General features: G+C 42.9%; 1 protein-coding gene across 1 annotated transcript in view; it reads left to right on the top strand.

Moving 5' to 3' along the window:
- The first annotated feature begins 1,452 nt into the window (after positions 1 to 1,452).
- The window catches only part of LOC120579474 (uncharacterized), a 42,363-nt gene continuing 27,951 nt past the window's right edge, over positions 1,453 to 15,864 (top strand). Inside the window, exons 1-2 of the mRNA XM_039831848.1 lie at positions 1,453 to 3,095; positions 3,384 to 3,747. Of these exons, the coding sequence (XP_039687782.1) occupies positions 1,453 to 3,095; positions 3,384 to 3,747 (2,007 nt within the window). The remainder of the gene's footprint in view (positions 3,096 to 3,383; positions 3,748 to 15,864) is intronic.

The raw sequence follows: 15,864 nt of genomic DNA, 5'->3' as shown, positions 1-15,864 counted from the left end.
CGGGGGTTTTGGTCCAGGTGCTACTGAAATGCCATTCACACAGGGTCAACAGACTTCGGCACATTTCCTGATGAGTCAACCGATTCCGCAAGCTACCATGACTCAAGCAGGTCCTACTGTGCATGTTGGGCCACAACATGAAGAGCAGATTTATCACTCCGACAGTATAATGGGGGATGATAAAGCTATCGATTGGGAAGAAAGGTTCGGTGCTCTAGAGAAGAAGATGAGTAATATGCGGGGGAAGGAAACAGTCGTCCAAAGCATATATGACCTTTGCTTAGTACCAGATGTAAACATACCTCCAAAGTTCAAGATGCCTATATTTGAGAAGTATCAAGGGGACACGTGCCCACAAAATCATCTAACTATGTATATTAGGAAGATGATAGCTTACAAGAATAATGTTCCCTTACTCATTCACTGCTTCCAGGATAGTTTGACTGGTCCGGCACATACCTGGTTCATGGGGTTGAAAGGAGTCACTACTTTTGAACAGTTGGCTGAGGCCTTCATGCAACAGTACAAATATAATACCTATCTGGCGCCAAGTCGCAAAGAGTTGCAGTCCTTAACCCAGAAAGAGAAAGAATCGTTCAAAGAATACGCACAACGCTTCATTCAAAAAGCTGCTCAGATTCGTCCTCCCTTGGATGAGAGGGAACTTTCAGAATTGTCCTATGAAACCCTGAGCCCTTGTTATTCAGAAAATATGATTGTCTGTGCATCACAGAAGTTCACTGAATTGGTGGAAACAGGAATGCGTATCGAGGAGTGGGCTCGTAAGGGAGCAGCTGTTTCGGGAGGTTCTTCAGGTGGTTCTTCAGGGATTTCGTCCAATGGTAATAAGAAATTTGGGAATGGTTACCCAAAGAGGAATGCTCAAGAGGTTGGCATGGTGGCTCATGGAGGACCTCAGCCCGTGTACCCTAATCACCCCTTTGTTGCCAACATCACCCCACAAATGACCGCACCCTAGAACCCAAACTATCAATCACCCAGACCTCAAGGACCTGCACCATACTACCCCCCATTATACCAACCACTATACAACCTACAACAATTCCCTCAACAACCATATTACCCCCAACAACCATACCAACAAAGACCACAGCAACAACCCCGTCCTCAGGCTCCTCACAATCAGCAGTATCAAAGGCAACAATTTGACCCCTTGCCAATGACCTACGGAGCATTGCTCCCTTCTTTACTTGCACAGAATCTAGTCCAAACAATACCACCTCCTCGCATTCCAGACCCTCTCCCACGCTGGTACCGTCCGGACCTTCATTGTATTTACCATCAAGGGGCACCAGGCCACGATGTGGAGCGTTGTTTTGCTCTTAAGAAAGAGGTTCAGAAACTGATAAATAGTAAAGAGTTAACCTTCACCGATGGACTGATGTTGTGGCTCAGAACAATCCTCTGCCTACTCATGGGCCTGCTATTAATATGATTCAAGACGATCAGGAAGAGGCTCGCATTCTCTCTGTAGGTGATATCAAGACTCCTCTGGTACCGATACATGTGAAAATGTGTAGAGCAACTCTCTTCAACCACAATCATGAAGCTTGTGACATATGTTTGATGGATCCTCGTGGATGTGTACAAGTCCAGAATGATGTGCAGGGTCTCCTAAATAGAAGGGAACTTGTGGTTACAAGGGAACCCGAGAGCAAGGACGTCTGTGTTGTCACTCCGGTATTCAGAGCCAGGAGGCCGCTGGTGATAAACCCTAACAGTACAAAGCCCGTTGGTACTCCCTTGGTAATCTATGTGCCTAGGCCCACGCCTACTACTGCTCAGAAAGCTGTACCCTACAAGTATGAAGGCACGATTCTAGAGCCCGGAAGTGAGACAACTTCACCTGTTGCTGTGGATAATATCGCAGAGAATAGCCGGATTTTGAGGAGTGGCTGCATCCTTCCTACGGTGGGTCCGAAGAGTGTTAGTGTTCCGTTCGATGAGCCAGTAAAAGAACGAAACGCCGGTAAAGGTAAAGCTGGGGAGCAGGCCAAAGAGTTTGACTTTGAGGATGCCGATGAAGTCTTGAAGCTGATCAAGAAGAGTGAATACATGGTGGTGGACCAGCTGTTACAAACTCCTGCGAAGATTTCCATCATGGCCCTGTTGTCAAGTTCTGGTGCTCATCGGGATGCCCTGAGGAAAGTACTAGACCAGGCATTTGTGGATTATGATGTAACTCTGGGTCAATTCGAAAGCATTGTGGGGAATGTGACCGCGTGTAACAGTCTGGCTTTCAGTGATGAAGATCTCCCGGCGGAGGGGAATAAGCATAATCAAGCATTACTCATCTCTGTACTTTGCAGAACGGACTCGTTATCCAACGTCCTGATAGATACCGGCTCTGCACTTAATGTGATGCCCAAGTCAACTCTCGACCAATTGGCGTACTCCGAGGCTCCTTTGAGACTTAGCAAGGTGACGGTGAGGGCCTTCGATGGAACTAGGAGATCGGTATATGGTGAGGTAGATTTGCCAATTTCGGTCGGCCCACATGAATTTCAGGTTACTTTCCAAGTCATGGAAATCCAGGCTTCTTTCAGCTGTTTGCTCGGCAGACCCTGGATTCATGACGCTGGGGCTGTGACATCTACTCTCCATCAGAAATTGAAGTTTGTAAGTCGTGGAAAGTTGATCACTGTGAGTGGCGAATCGGCCTTTTTAATCAGCAATTTGTCTGCTTTCTCTGTTATCGGTGGTAGTGGTTCAGACGGGCCATCATTCCAAGGGTTCTCTGTCGAAGAAAGTGTCGGTAAGATTGAGACTTGTATGGCTTCGTTGAAGGATGCCCGGAGAGTAATTCAGGAAGGCAAAACCGAAGGCTGGGGTCAGCTAGTGGAGTTGCCAGAAAACAAGCGTAAAGAGGGAATTGGTTTCCTTAACAGTAAGCCTGGGATGTTCGACCCTACCAGAGGTTCTTTCCACAGTGCTGGTTTCATTCATGATTCGCCAGAGACCAATGCAATTTTAGATGATGCACCTGGAGGAGTGCCACCGGTCTTTGTGACGCCTGGAGGAGCTTGCTGCAACTGGATTGCTGTTGACATTCCTTCTGTGACACCCCGCTCTAAGTAATGTGTTTGTCTTGTCTTTTGTTGTTTTTTTGTTTTTAAGAAAACTCCTTTCGTTCTGCCCAAGGCGAAAGTGAAATCATGTAGGGCTTTGTTTTGCTTCTAGTACTTTTATTACAAATAAAAATTGTCGTTTCTATCACGGCTTTTATTACTTTTTATCTTTTGTTGCTTTTTCTGGAAAAAATGGTAATACAAAAATCCAAAAAAATCATTCTCTTTTTCTTTTAAATTTCAAAACCAAAGGTCTGCATTTACTCATTAAAATCAATCATGAATCATGTGCAGACTGAACATAAGTGAATCCGTTGAACACAGTGACCCCATGCTTTCTCCCAACTTTGAGGTCCCGGTTTACGAGGCTGTGGTAGAGGAGGATGAAGAGATCCCAAATGAGATCAAGTGGATGTTGGAACAAGAAAGGAAGACAATTCAACCTCATCAGGAAGAGATAGAAATCATCAATCTGGGTACTGAGGAAGACAAGAAAGAAATCAAGATTGGGGCATCGTTGGATGTATCTGTCAAGAAAAGAGTAATTGAGCTTATCAGAGAATATGTTGATATATTCGCATGGTCATACAAAGACATGCCGGGTCTAGACCCTGATGTCGTTGAACACAGACTGCCTTTGAAGCCTGAGTGTCCTCCGGTAAAGCAGAAATTGAGAAGATCTCATCCTGATATGGCCCTCAAGATCAAAGAGGAAGTGCGAAAGCAGATTGATGCAGGTTTCCTAGTCACATCAGAGTATCCTCAATGGTTGGTGTTATCATGGTTTTTGGGTGCCAAGCCATTAATTGGACTTGTACCTTTCGACCGTTGATATCTCTCTTTTTTCTTGGGAAGGGTAAAAGGAGAAAAACCCTTGAGTTTCCGAATTCGGGGGTCGGTTTTACTACGGGAAGGTGTTAGGCACCCGGAGTAACTATAGTCCTCTATAGGAGCCGTTTTCCTAAGTTGATTTCTACGCTTTAGTTTTATTGCTTATTTGTAAAAAGAAGGTGTGATTAGTTAAGAATGGGGGTGAGAAGAAGTAGAATTTTGATTTTTTATTTCGGCTTGGATGAGTTTTGACTCATTGCCTACGTACCCTTTTAAGGGATCAAAACCGTTCGTAGTTCTTACTAAAAAAACTTGTTTTTTGCTTTAATTGTTTGATTTTAAGTTTTGAAAAAAGGTTTTGAAGAAGGAGATTGGGAGGCTTCATGAGCGTTTAGATTTAGCAAAAAAGTAAGGTTTGATTAGTGATTAGAAAGAAAGTCTAAATGGTTAAGATGGATTGAATTTTTCTTAAGAAAAAAGAAAGGAAAAAATGAAGTGTTGACTTCATATTTATTATGAAAATTTTTGAAGTGAAGTTCAATTGTTTTTTTTGGAAAAAGGATGGATTTTCTCTAAGTGTTTAAAACCTAAACGCTTATTTAACCATACAATCCTATGCATACATCTAAGGTGAGTGTGTGCGTGTCGGTGCGTCATAGTGTCCATAGTCCATATTACAAAAATTGCCTAAATACATTCTATGGCCCCTTTGCCAAGCTACAAACCAATGATAACAAATTACATCACCAAATGAATTAAAATTTGCAAAAAATAAATGCTAAACTAAGGAAAGTGGGGGAGGTGGTGAAATGCTATGAATGAAGTCACATAAGGAACAAGATGTTAGTGAAACAAGGCAAAATATAATGGGAATGATGAAAAATGCACCAAATGAATATGCAATAAAAAGGGGTAAAAACATGAGAATTTATCAATCACAATATGTAAAAATGCATCAAGAACATATATGGAATTTTAATGAGCAAAAATTAAAGAACAAAGTAAAGGAAATAAATGCAAAAATAAGCAAATAAATTCTAATACTTAGAGGAAAAATTAAAATGATAGGGAAATATTTTTTTTAGAAATTTTTAGAAGCATAAAACACCAAGAAAGTGTAAAAAAAGCATTTAAAACACAATTAAAAAGCAATTTAAAAAAAACTCAGCAGGATTTAATCTGGACCGTTGGATGAATCCAGAGGTCCAGATCAAGCTCTCAAGATCACATCACAGCCATTTGATCAAAGATCAAAGGGTCCAGAAAAAAGCATAAAAGATAGTGTAAAATTGCAGGAAGCACAATGACCGTTAGATCAACAATCTAACGGTTCAAACAGAATATGCAACATACTCCACACAAAAGATCATACACAGGAAACAAAATCAAATACACAACAGCCATCAGATCTTGGAACAATCCAGATCTGATGGTTCACAATATGAAGGAGCATAGCAAGAGCATGTACGCGCGCGCGTGGGAACAAGAGAGTATATAAAAGGAACTTCAACAAAAAAAACACCAAATCCTCAAAAAAACTTCTCTCTACTTTGGATTCTAGAGAGAGAGAGTCTGTCCTCTCTCTAGAATCCGGTTGTCTTCTCCGGTCACGCTTAGCTTCTCCGGCGCGGTGGCCGGCCACCTCAAGGTGGCGGCGCCGCCGCCGGAAAACTTTCCTTGCTCCGATTCAAAAAAATTTTACGTTTTCAAACATCCTTTTTTACGTACTACTCGAATCCGAGCTTAGATTTTTCAAAAGAGCTTTGAATCGGAGTAGATCTAAACTTGAACTTTGAGGAAAACTTTTTTTTTTAGAACAAAGAAAAAGGAAAAGGAAAGCGCGGAAAGTTACCTTTCCACTGTGCTTTGCGGTTCTGGCTTGTGATTCTGGCTTGTGCTTGTGATTCTGGCTTGTGCTTGTGATTCTGGCTTGTGGTTCCGGCCTTGCGCTTTTGGTTGCACGGCTCTGGTTTCACAGTTCTGGTTTCACAGTCCTTCGCGTTCTTCTTCTTCTCTCTTCTCTGTGTTTTGCGAGTTGGTTCTGGCTTCGCGTTTCCTCACGTTTTTCCTCTCCTCTGTGATCGGTGCTGGAGTTTCTCGCCTCCGGTGAGAAATTCGTACCTTGAATTGCAGGGGAATCAATTCAATGATGAAGATTCATCGGTGAATCTCTGAGAATTGGTGAATTTGTTGCTGAATCTGGTTCTAGAAACAGTTAGGGTTTTTCTTTGTTCTTGAGACTTTTTCTGTTTTGATCTGTAACTGAATGGAAAGAGAAAAAGAATCTGTTTGTGGTGATTTCAATGATTGTGTATCTGATCCTGAGAATCTGACATTGTGTTGTTTTTATAGCTGACATGTGTGAGTGATTGGACCATTAGAAAGCTGACATGTGGCATTGGACTGAGAAAGGGGCGCTGCCCTGTAATTTTGACTTGAGGGACCTGTTTGCAATTTTAAAAAAAAAGGGACTAAACTGCAATTGACAAAAAGGACTGAAATGTAAAAAAAAAGAAAATTCTGGACTGACACGCAATTTTGGACCTCTTGGGGACCAAAATGTAAAATAAAAATAAAATTGGAATAAAATTGGCAATCTGACAAAACGTAAAGTGAAACTAAAATAAAATTGACAAAACGGACTAAAACGAACCAATGGCCTAAATGAGGTACTTCAAAGTAACCTCCCCATGCCAAAATTTTATGTGAAATGACCAAAATGCCCCTAGGGCTAAAAAATGACCTAAACAGACTCAAATTGACTTGACACTGACTCAGACGCAAGTTTGAAATGAAATTAGCAGGGTTTACTGATGAAATGTTAAAAATCAATCTGAAAAGACTCAGAGACAGTCACAAGGATGAAAATGGGTCCCACTGCAGGAAATGACCAAAATACCCTTCTGTATGACTTTTTGCAAATTTTGAAATAAACTGTAGAAAAAGCAATGTAATGATTCAGAGACACTTTTGAATGACTTACGAGACAAGTAAAGACATTTCAAAAGGTTTTATGCAAGAAAAACATAGGTAAAATTGTGATTGAAAATACTGCGAGGCAGAGACAATTTGAACTGTGCAGTTGAAATTTGACAATTGACAAAGTTTGAAATGAAATTGGGCCCAGTATTTTTAGGTCCAAAAACAGGGTATAACAGCTGCCCCTATTTAAGTTTCTTTATCTGGAGAGTCAAGAGACGGAGTCTTTGGCTTGACAGGACGAAGATACTTAAATATTAGCATTTGCACTGTGTTTGGACGTAAAAATACGCCTACCCATATTCAAATAATATGCATGCCATGCATCATTTGGATTATGAATGCAAGACCTCATGGGGATTGGAATTAACAAAATATGTCGTATCCATTGCGGGATTGGTAGACATTGACAAAGATAGTGAATAGCAGAGTAACGGGAAACTAGAAACAAGTTGGACAGGTACAAGCTGTTCTTGGATTCGAACTAGCCACTTGACCGGGGATGAAACAAACAGACAACTGCGAGTTGTTCTTATGGATTCGAACTGGTCACTTCACAGGGGATAGAGGTTACTGGACAAACATGAGTTGTTCTTATGGATTCGAACTGGTAACTCACTTGGGGATATTGGAAAGTGCGAGTTGTTCTTATGGATTCGAACTGGTCACTTCACAGGGGATAGAGGTTACTGGACAAACATGAGTTGTTCTTATGGATTCGAACTGGTAACTCACTTGGGGATATTGGAAAGTGCGAGTTGTTCTTATGGATTCGAACTGGTGACTCGACTGAAAACATGTAAAATTGGCAGGTACGAGTTGTTCTTACAGATTCGAACTGGTTACTCGACTGAAAGCAAGGCAAATAAACAGGTGTGAGCTTGTTCTTGGATGCGAACTGGTTACTCCACCGGAGACAAATACAAAATAGACAGGCGCAAGCTGCTCTTGGATCGAGCTAGCCACTTGAGCGAACAGAGACAGATAGGCGGGTACAAGCTGCTCTTGGATTGAGCTGGGCACTTGACCGAGAACATAAGCAAATTGATAGGTACAAGCTGTTCTTAGACTTGAACTAGCCACTTGACCGAACAGAAACATATTCACAGGGGATTGGTTTGTTGACAAAATATAGATTGAGATTGACTTGACGTCGATTTGAATTGAAAGGTAGAAATTGACCGATATTATTGGCTCACAAGGTTTTGACAAAGGACCTGTCATGAGTTTTGAATTGAGACTGATATTGATATTGGAAATGCGATATGCATGGATGATATAACAGTTTTATTAAATGCATGGGCACGTATTACGCATGATTATGCATGTATGAATGCTTGTAATGCATGACTGTTGGCAGTTTGTAGGCACGACTTTACGGGGAAGACAAGACATTAGAGTATTGGGCACGTAGTGGCTCGTGCTATATTACACATTCTTGGAAATCCTCTTTGGAGATGACGTCGTTGGGAGACGTGTCGGAACCATAGCTGAGGGCAGGTAGATATGCAACTTGCTGGAGATAGAATCTTGAGAGGCTCCACTGGGGAAAACGCCGTTGTGCTGGGCATTTCAGTGCTGGGTATGTTGTAGACATTGCATCTGTGGTCAATGCTTTTTTGCATGTTATATTCTCATTTTCATTCATTTTTGCATCCCATTTTTGCCTGGATCGCCCTTTCGGGTTTTCGATCCACCGGGGAAATAAATTCTTTTCAATGCCCCATTTTTGCCTGAACTGCCCTTTCGGGTTGTCAATCCAGCGGGGTGCTCATTTTTTGCCTAAGCCGCCCTTTCGGGTTTTCAACTTAGCGAGCTCATTTATTTTCATGCATTTTATTCTGTTTTTTCATTCTTGCCATTGACCACAGACTATCCTGGAGGAGAACCTGCTTGTAGCATATATTGAAATAGACATCAACATACTCTCGCTCATGCATGTTTCATTTGAAGGTACCCTGTTGCTCAGGTTTGCTTTTCAAAATAGACAAAAGGTTTTCAATTTTCAAAATGTTTGTTTCAAGCATTGTCATTATCAAAATAGAAAGAAAATGTTTTGTATATAGCTTTGAAAGTAGAAGAACAAAATAGAATTTTCAAACAAAAGCAAAGGCTCAAATTGATGTATAAGAGTGGTGGTCAGCCGAAGGCGTGACTCCACGGATTCACAAAGCTTGGAAAATGGTAATTTTATTGGTTGGTGGTACATTGAACACAGTAATCATTACATTTCCCAAAAATTTTGATTTCACAAATGCGGAAGCTTCAGATGAAGATGGTCATTAACAGCTGCAGATGCCCCAAGGGGGACGGTGGTTGGCCAGATATAGTTACTTGCCTTTTGTTTCAATCTCATTTTTGCATGAACCGCCCTTCCGGGTTTTCGGCTCATCGAGACGCTCATTCTTGCCTGAGTTGTGTACAATCTCAGCGAGCTTTTCATATATTTTTTTTGTCCCTTATTTTTGCCTGGACCGCCCTTTCGGGTTTTCGATCCACCGGGAAGCGCATTTTTGCCTAGGCCGCCCTTTCGGGTTTTCGACCTACCACGCTGTTCTTTTCATATTTCTAGGCAAAGTATTTCTTGACTATATCGGCATTCACTGGATTTGGAAGTTCTACACCATCCATGTGTGCAAGGATTAAAGCACCACCGGAGAAGGCCTTCTTGACAACATAAGGACCTTCATCAATCAACGGTTCTTCGCATTCTTTGGATTTCAAATACATGATCTCTTCATCGGGGAAGTCGAATTCAATTGGTTGATAATCATCAAGAGGTTGGTAAGCAAGGTGATCGGCAAGAATGCTACCTTTGATTGCCTTTTGAGTTTTGAACACAATATCATATTCAGACAAAAGCATCTGCCAGCGTGCAATCTTTCCAGTAACAACAGCTTTCTCAAAGATATACTTTATCGGATCCATTCTGGATATCAACCAAGTTGTATGATTCACCAAATAATGACGCAGGCGTTTGGCAGCCCAAGCTAAAGCGCAACAAGTTTTCTCAAGCATTGTATACCGAGTTTCACAATCGGTGAACTTCTTGCTTAGATAGTAGATAGCATGCTCTTTCTTTCCAGTTTCATCCTGTTGACCAAGCACGCATCCCATGGATTCATCAAATACTGCCAAATACATGATCAACGGCCTTCCTTCCACGGGTGGGACAAGGATAGGTGGTTCCAGCAGGTAATTCTTGATGCTATCAAAAGCTTCTTGGCATTCATCATTCCATACAACAGGCTGGTTCTTTCTAAGTAGCTTGAAGATCGGCCCGCAGGTTGCAGTCATATGAGATATGAATCGGGAGATGTAATTCAAACGTCCCAAGAAACCTCTGACCTGCTTCTCTGTCTGTGGAGCTGGCATTTCTCGGATGGCCCGGACTTTATCAGGATCGACTTCAATGCCCTTTTGGCTGACAATGAAGCCTAATAACTTTCCGGACCTGACACCGAATGTACATTTGTTGGGATTCAATCGCAGCTTGTATTTTCTTAACCTTTCAAACATCTTTGTTAAATATTCAACATGCTGTTCCTCATCCGTTGACTTCACAATCATGTCATCCACATATACCTCGACTTCTTTGTGAATCATGTCATGAAACAGAGTGGTCATTCCCCTTTGGTAGGTAGCACCAGCATTGATTAGGCCGAACGGCATCACTTTGTAGCAGAAGGTACCCCATGGAGTGATAAAAGATGTCTTTTCTCTATCTTCAGGAGACATTTTGATTTGATTATAACCGGAAAAACCGTCCATGAAGGAGAACACCTTAGATTGAGCAGTATTATCAACAAGCACATCAATATGAGGTAATGGAAAGTTGTCTTTCGGACTGGCTTTGTTCAAGTCCCTGAAGTCAACACACATCCGAACTTTACCATCCTTCTTTGGCACAGGCACAATATTGGCAACCCATTCGGGATACTCAACTGTCATGAGGAAACCCGCATCAATCTGCTTTTGAACTTCATTCTTGATTTTGAGAGCCATATCAGGATGAGTCCTTCTCAATTTCTGCCTGACGGGAGGACATTCAGGCTTGGTAGGGATCCGATGCTCCACGATCATAGGGTCTAGACCTGGCATATCTTCATAGGACCATGCAAAAATATCCGGATATTCCCGGAGGAGCTGGATGATCTTCTGTTTAACCCCTTCCTCTAGAGTAGCACCAATCTTGATTTCTTGCTTGTTTTCCTCGGTACCTATGTTGATAAGCTCAATTTCTCCCTGGTGAGACTGAATGGCTTTCTTTTCTTGCTCAAGTAACCGAGTGATCTCATACGGTATGTCATCACCTTCCTCATCTTCGGCTTCATACACAGGGAAATCAAAACTTGGAGGAACCGTAGGATTACTGTGTTCAACGGGTTTATTATGGTTCAACCTGCATATAATGATTGGATGATTTTAGAAAGAGTTTTTTTTTTTTTTTTTTTTCATGCAGATTTTTGAAATTAATAAGAAAATACAGACGTTTTGGTTTTTTCTGGCATTACCATTGTTTCCAAGGGAAAAAGCACTAAAAAAAAAAGTAGTCGTGGAAGAAACGACAAAATTTTATTAATCAACGGCAATGCCGAAACGAACATGCCCTTACAGAAAATATCACTCTCGCTTTGGGCAGAGCGAGAGGATTGTTATTTTGAAAACAAAGCATTAAAGCAACAAGACACATTACTCAGAAACATGCATGATTGAAGGAATGTCAATGGCATCCCAATCTGTCGCAATGCCTCCTGGTGTAACAAATACAGGCCTGAGACCAGATCCAGTGGCTTCTTCAGAGATAGCATTAACAAACCCTGCACTGTGGAAGACTCCCGAGGAAACCCTTGATGACGGGGAGAACCCGAGACCTTCTTTACGCTTGTTCTCACAGAGCTGTATCACCTTGCCCCAGCCGGCAGTCTGACCTTCTTGAATGGCTCTCTGAGCATCCTTCAATGAAGCCATAGCAGCCCCAGCTTCCTTTGACTCTGCACCTTCAATGGTCAAACCTTGGAAAGCAGTCCCTTCAGCAGACCCTGCTTCAATACAAGAAAAAGAAGACAATTGGCTGACTAAGTACGCTTCTTCACCATGGATTGTAACGAGTTTTCCATTCTTCACAAATTTCAACTTCTGATGTAAGGTGGAAGTAACCGCACCTGCATCGTGTATCCACGGTCTTCCCAACAGGCAACTGTAGGATGCATTAATGTCCATCACTTGGAAGGTAACCAAGAAATTCTCAGGGCCAATGGTTATCGGCAAGTCTATCTCTCCCAGCACATTCTTTCGAGATCCATCAAAAGCTTTGACCAAGAAAGTACTTCTCCTCAACGGGGTCCCATGGTAGCTCAACTGGTCTAGAGTCGTCTTGGGCATTACATTGAGAGAGGAACCGGTATCCACCAACACATTTGATATCATGTCTGATTTACAATTTACCGAGATGTGCAAAGCCAGATTGTGACTCTTTCCCACTTCCGGCAACTCTTCTTCACTAAACCAGAGGTTGTTACAAGCAGTAATATTTCCCACTATGCCACCGAAACGATCTACCGTAACTTCGTGGTCAACATAAGCCTGCTCCAGCACTTTCAACAAGGTATTCCTGTGAGCCTCGGAGCTCAAGAGTAATGACAATACAGATATCTTCGAAGGAGTCTGCAGCAATTGATCAACGATCTTGTAGTCGCTCCTCTTTATTATTCTCAGAATCTCATCTAAATTCGAATCCTCTATAGACTTGCCTGGCTGATTCATATCTGTAGCAATGGGTGAAACAACGGTTGGAGTTGCTTCTTCAACTTGTGGAGTGATTGGCGTAGCTACCTTCTTCTGAAATAATGGCGGACGAACCTTCCCGCTTCTTAGTGCTGCAGAAGTCCCTTCGGCAATATTGCTTACTGTGGCAAAGGAGGCTAGAGGCACCTCTACTCCATTTTCTATCATAGTAGCATTGTATTTGTATGGAACAGCCTTATCCGAAACATAAGGAATTGGTCCTGGCAACCTTATCACCAAAGGCTCAGCATTCTTCTTCAAAGGTGTACTCTTGACAGGCGGATCGTGAAAAACCGGCACAATCACGCAAACATCACTGACAGTCAGAAGATTATCATTCATCAAGCTTTGGATGTCTTCTTGAACAGTATAACAACCCAAAGGATCACGGAGACATCCCAGACACTTGGCATGATCATGATTGAACAGAGAAGCTTTGCACAGCTTGATGTGTAGAGGTACCAGAGGAGTTGCGACGTTGCGGACATCTAGTCTCGGAGCTTCTTCACACACTTCGATCATATTCACAGCGGCATGATTTGGAAGAGGATTGTCGAGGACGTGTGGGACATTATTCTCAAAAGTCAGCTTCCCTTGATCGATGAGCTTCTTCACGATATACTTCAAAGCATAACACCCCTCGACATCATGACCTAGGGCACCTTGATGAAAGTCGCATTTGAGATCAGACCTGAACCTTGGAGGCAACGGATCAGGTGGGGGCTTACCCTGTCTAGTTGTACAATGCCCTCTCTGGAGTAAAGTTGGAAGCAACTCAGCATATAACATCGGTATCGGAGGGAAAGTAGGCCTAGCTTGCTGATTTTGTTGTTGTTGTTGAACCGGCAACTGTTGTTTCATCTGTTGGGCAATTGCATTGACGGGCACTTGAGGTTGACCCGGTGGCAGAGGGTACTGATGATAAAACGGTGGGAAGAAAGGATGCTGAGAATACGGCATGTATGGGTATGACGGAGGCATTTGAGCTGCATTGATAGGAGCAACAGTAGCCATTGATTGACCGGCTCCAGCTGACACCATCCCCACTTCCGTTTCTTTCTTCTTGTGGTGTCCATTACCGTACCTTTTCGATGTACTCGTAGAAGATTCAGCTTTCTCAAACACAATGATTCCATCCCTGACGGCTTCCTCAAGACGGGTTCCCATAGTGACCATCTCTGAAAAGTTGTTCGGGGCAGCGATGATCATCCTCTCAACATAATCTTTCTTCAACGTCTTTAAGAACGTCTGGGTCATTTCTTCCTCATCTAAAGCAGGAGTGATACGGGCAGCTGCCCCTCTCCACCTTTGCGCATATTCACGGAAACTTTCCTCCTTCTTCTGAGATAGGGACCTGAGAAACTCCCTATTTGGCCTCAGTCGAGTGTTAAACCCATAATGGCTCTTGAAAGCGGTGGCTAACTCATCAAAGGTATGGATGTCATTCTTACTCAAACTAGTATACCACTCTGCGGCATCCTCCATCAGACTATCCTGAAAACAGTGGATCATAAGGGAATCATTGTCTTTGTAATTGCCCATCTTCCGGACGTATTTGATGATGTGATTTTGAGGACAAGTTAGCCCGTTGTACCGGTCGAAGTCCGGAATCTTGAACTTTTTAGGAACATCCACTTTTGACACTAAGCAAAGGTCTTGAGTTTTGACAGAGTCTGCATTCCCTCGATTGGCCTGGATCTCGTGACGGAGTTCTTTAGCAAGTTCCTCCATCATCTCTTCCATAGTCTTGGTTACGGGGATGCTTCTGTGCTGTGTGTTGATGTTAATACCTTGAGGCAGAGTGTGCACCAGAGGCTCAGTGACAGCTACTGTTGTTTGTGGCAAAGTAGCAATGATGGAGGCGGCATTTGTTGCAGGGATCAGAACGTTGTTAGCAGTGCCCGAGGTGCTTGCTGTAGCAACGGGAGTGAAGAACGGTGGAAGCCCATACGGAAACCCCACTGGCATAGTAAAGCGGTTGTCTGCAGAAGTGGTAGGGAGCACGCTTGTAGTTACTGGTGCAGCTGTGGCTGTAGGGATAGCTGTAGCTGATTGCTCTTGAGCAGCTAGTAGAGCAGTCATGACGTCATTAGCTTTAGCCAATTCCTCCTTTAGAGAGGCTAACTCGGTGCGAAGCTGAGCGTTCTCTTCTTCCATAGCCCTTTTCTTTCTTCTGTATTCTCTGGTTCGATCAATTCTATCTGGTTCGTAAACTCTCTGAGCACGAGCCACTTTTCACACTGCGGCAGAGGAACCAGGAGATAGTGAGCACTTGGAAGCCTTTGTGACCAATGCATGATGCATATGATGCATGATATGCAAATGCGAATGCAAAAGACTTATTTTTTTCATCGAAGGATTTTAAAACAAATTAGAAATCTTGCAAATAAACAAAATTACACAACATTTTCAACAAGGTAAACAAATAGAGCTCTCAAGCATAGGAAGTAGTCGGAAGATCATCGGACTCGGAATCTGAATCACAGTATCTGTCAAAGAAATCTCGTCGTCCTCGAGCTCTCTTGGAATCCCTCATAAGCAGCTCGTCTTTCTCTTCCAACTCCCTCCGGGCTTTAGCTAGTTCTTTCTTCAACATCAGATTCTCATGAGTCTTCTGCTCATCTCTACCATCCAAAGTCATGATTAGATTCTCGGCTTGATTGTACCGAGCTTTCCACACTTGCTTCTCACGACTCTCCATAGCTAGATGCTCCTGATACATATCCTGAGTCGCGGGGAGTAGAGGTAGAGGCATAGATGGAGTGGATGAAGACACGTATCTCATAGCTGGATAAGGCATACCAATCTCTTCAGCTCGGTCTATCACCCACTGAGTATGGGCCTCATGAGCGACACCGGATCTCGCACCTAGATGCTTCACACTCTTCCTTCGAACCTTGGACCAAGCATCCATGAAAGCTTTCCTTTGTCCGGTAGGAGCATTCGTGTAGAAGAAGAACTCTGGAGATGTAGCAAGATTGATGGGTTTCGACTTCATAGGGAAACCGAACTGTCTCATAGCAAGCTCGGGGTTGTAGTTGATTCCTCCACGGGTACCAAGAAGAGGTACATTGAGAAAGTCTCCGCAACCCATAATGATTTCCTTCACTTGAGCGGCAGGAGTGAGCCAGACGACCTCATTAGGAGTAAGGGCCATAATCCGCTGCGAGTAGGACCA

Source organism: Medicago truncatula, chromosome 3, assembly GCF_003473485.1.
Source record: "Medicago truncatula cultivar Jemalong A17 chromosome 3, MtrunA17r5.0-ANR, whole genome shotgun sequence".
Classification (NCBI taxonomy): Eukaryota; Viridiplantae; Streptophyta; class Magnoliopsida; order Fabales; family Fabaceae; genus Medicago; species Medicago truncatula.
Note: the sequence above shows the minus strand (reverse complement) of the source record. Positions and strands in the feature narration are given on the sequence as shown.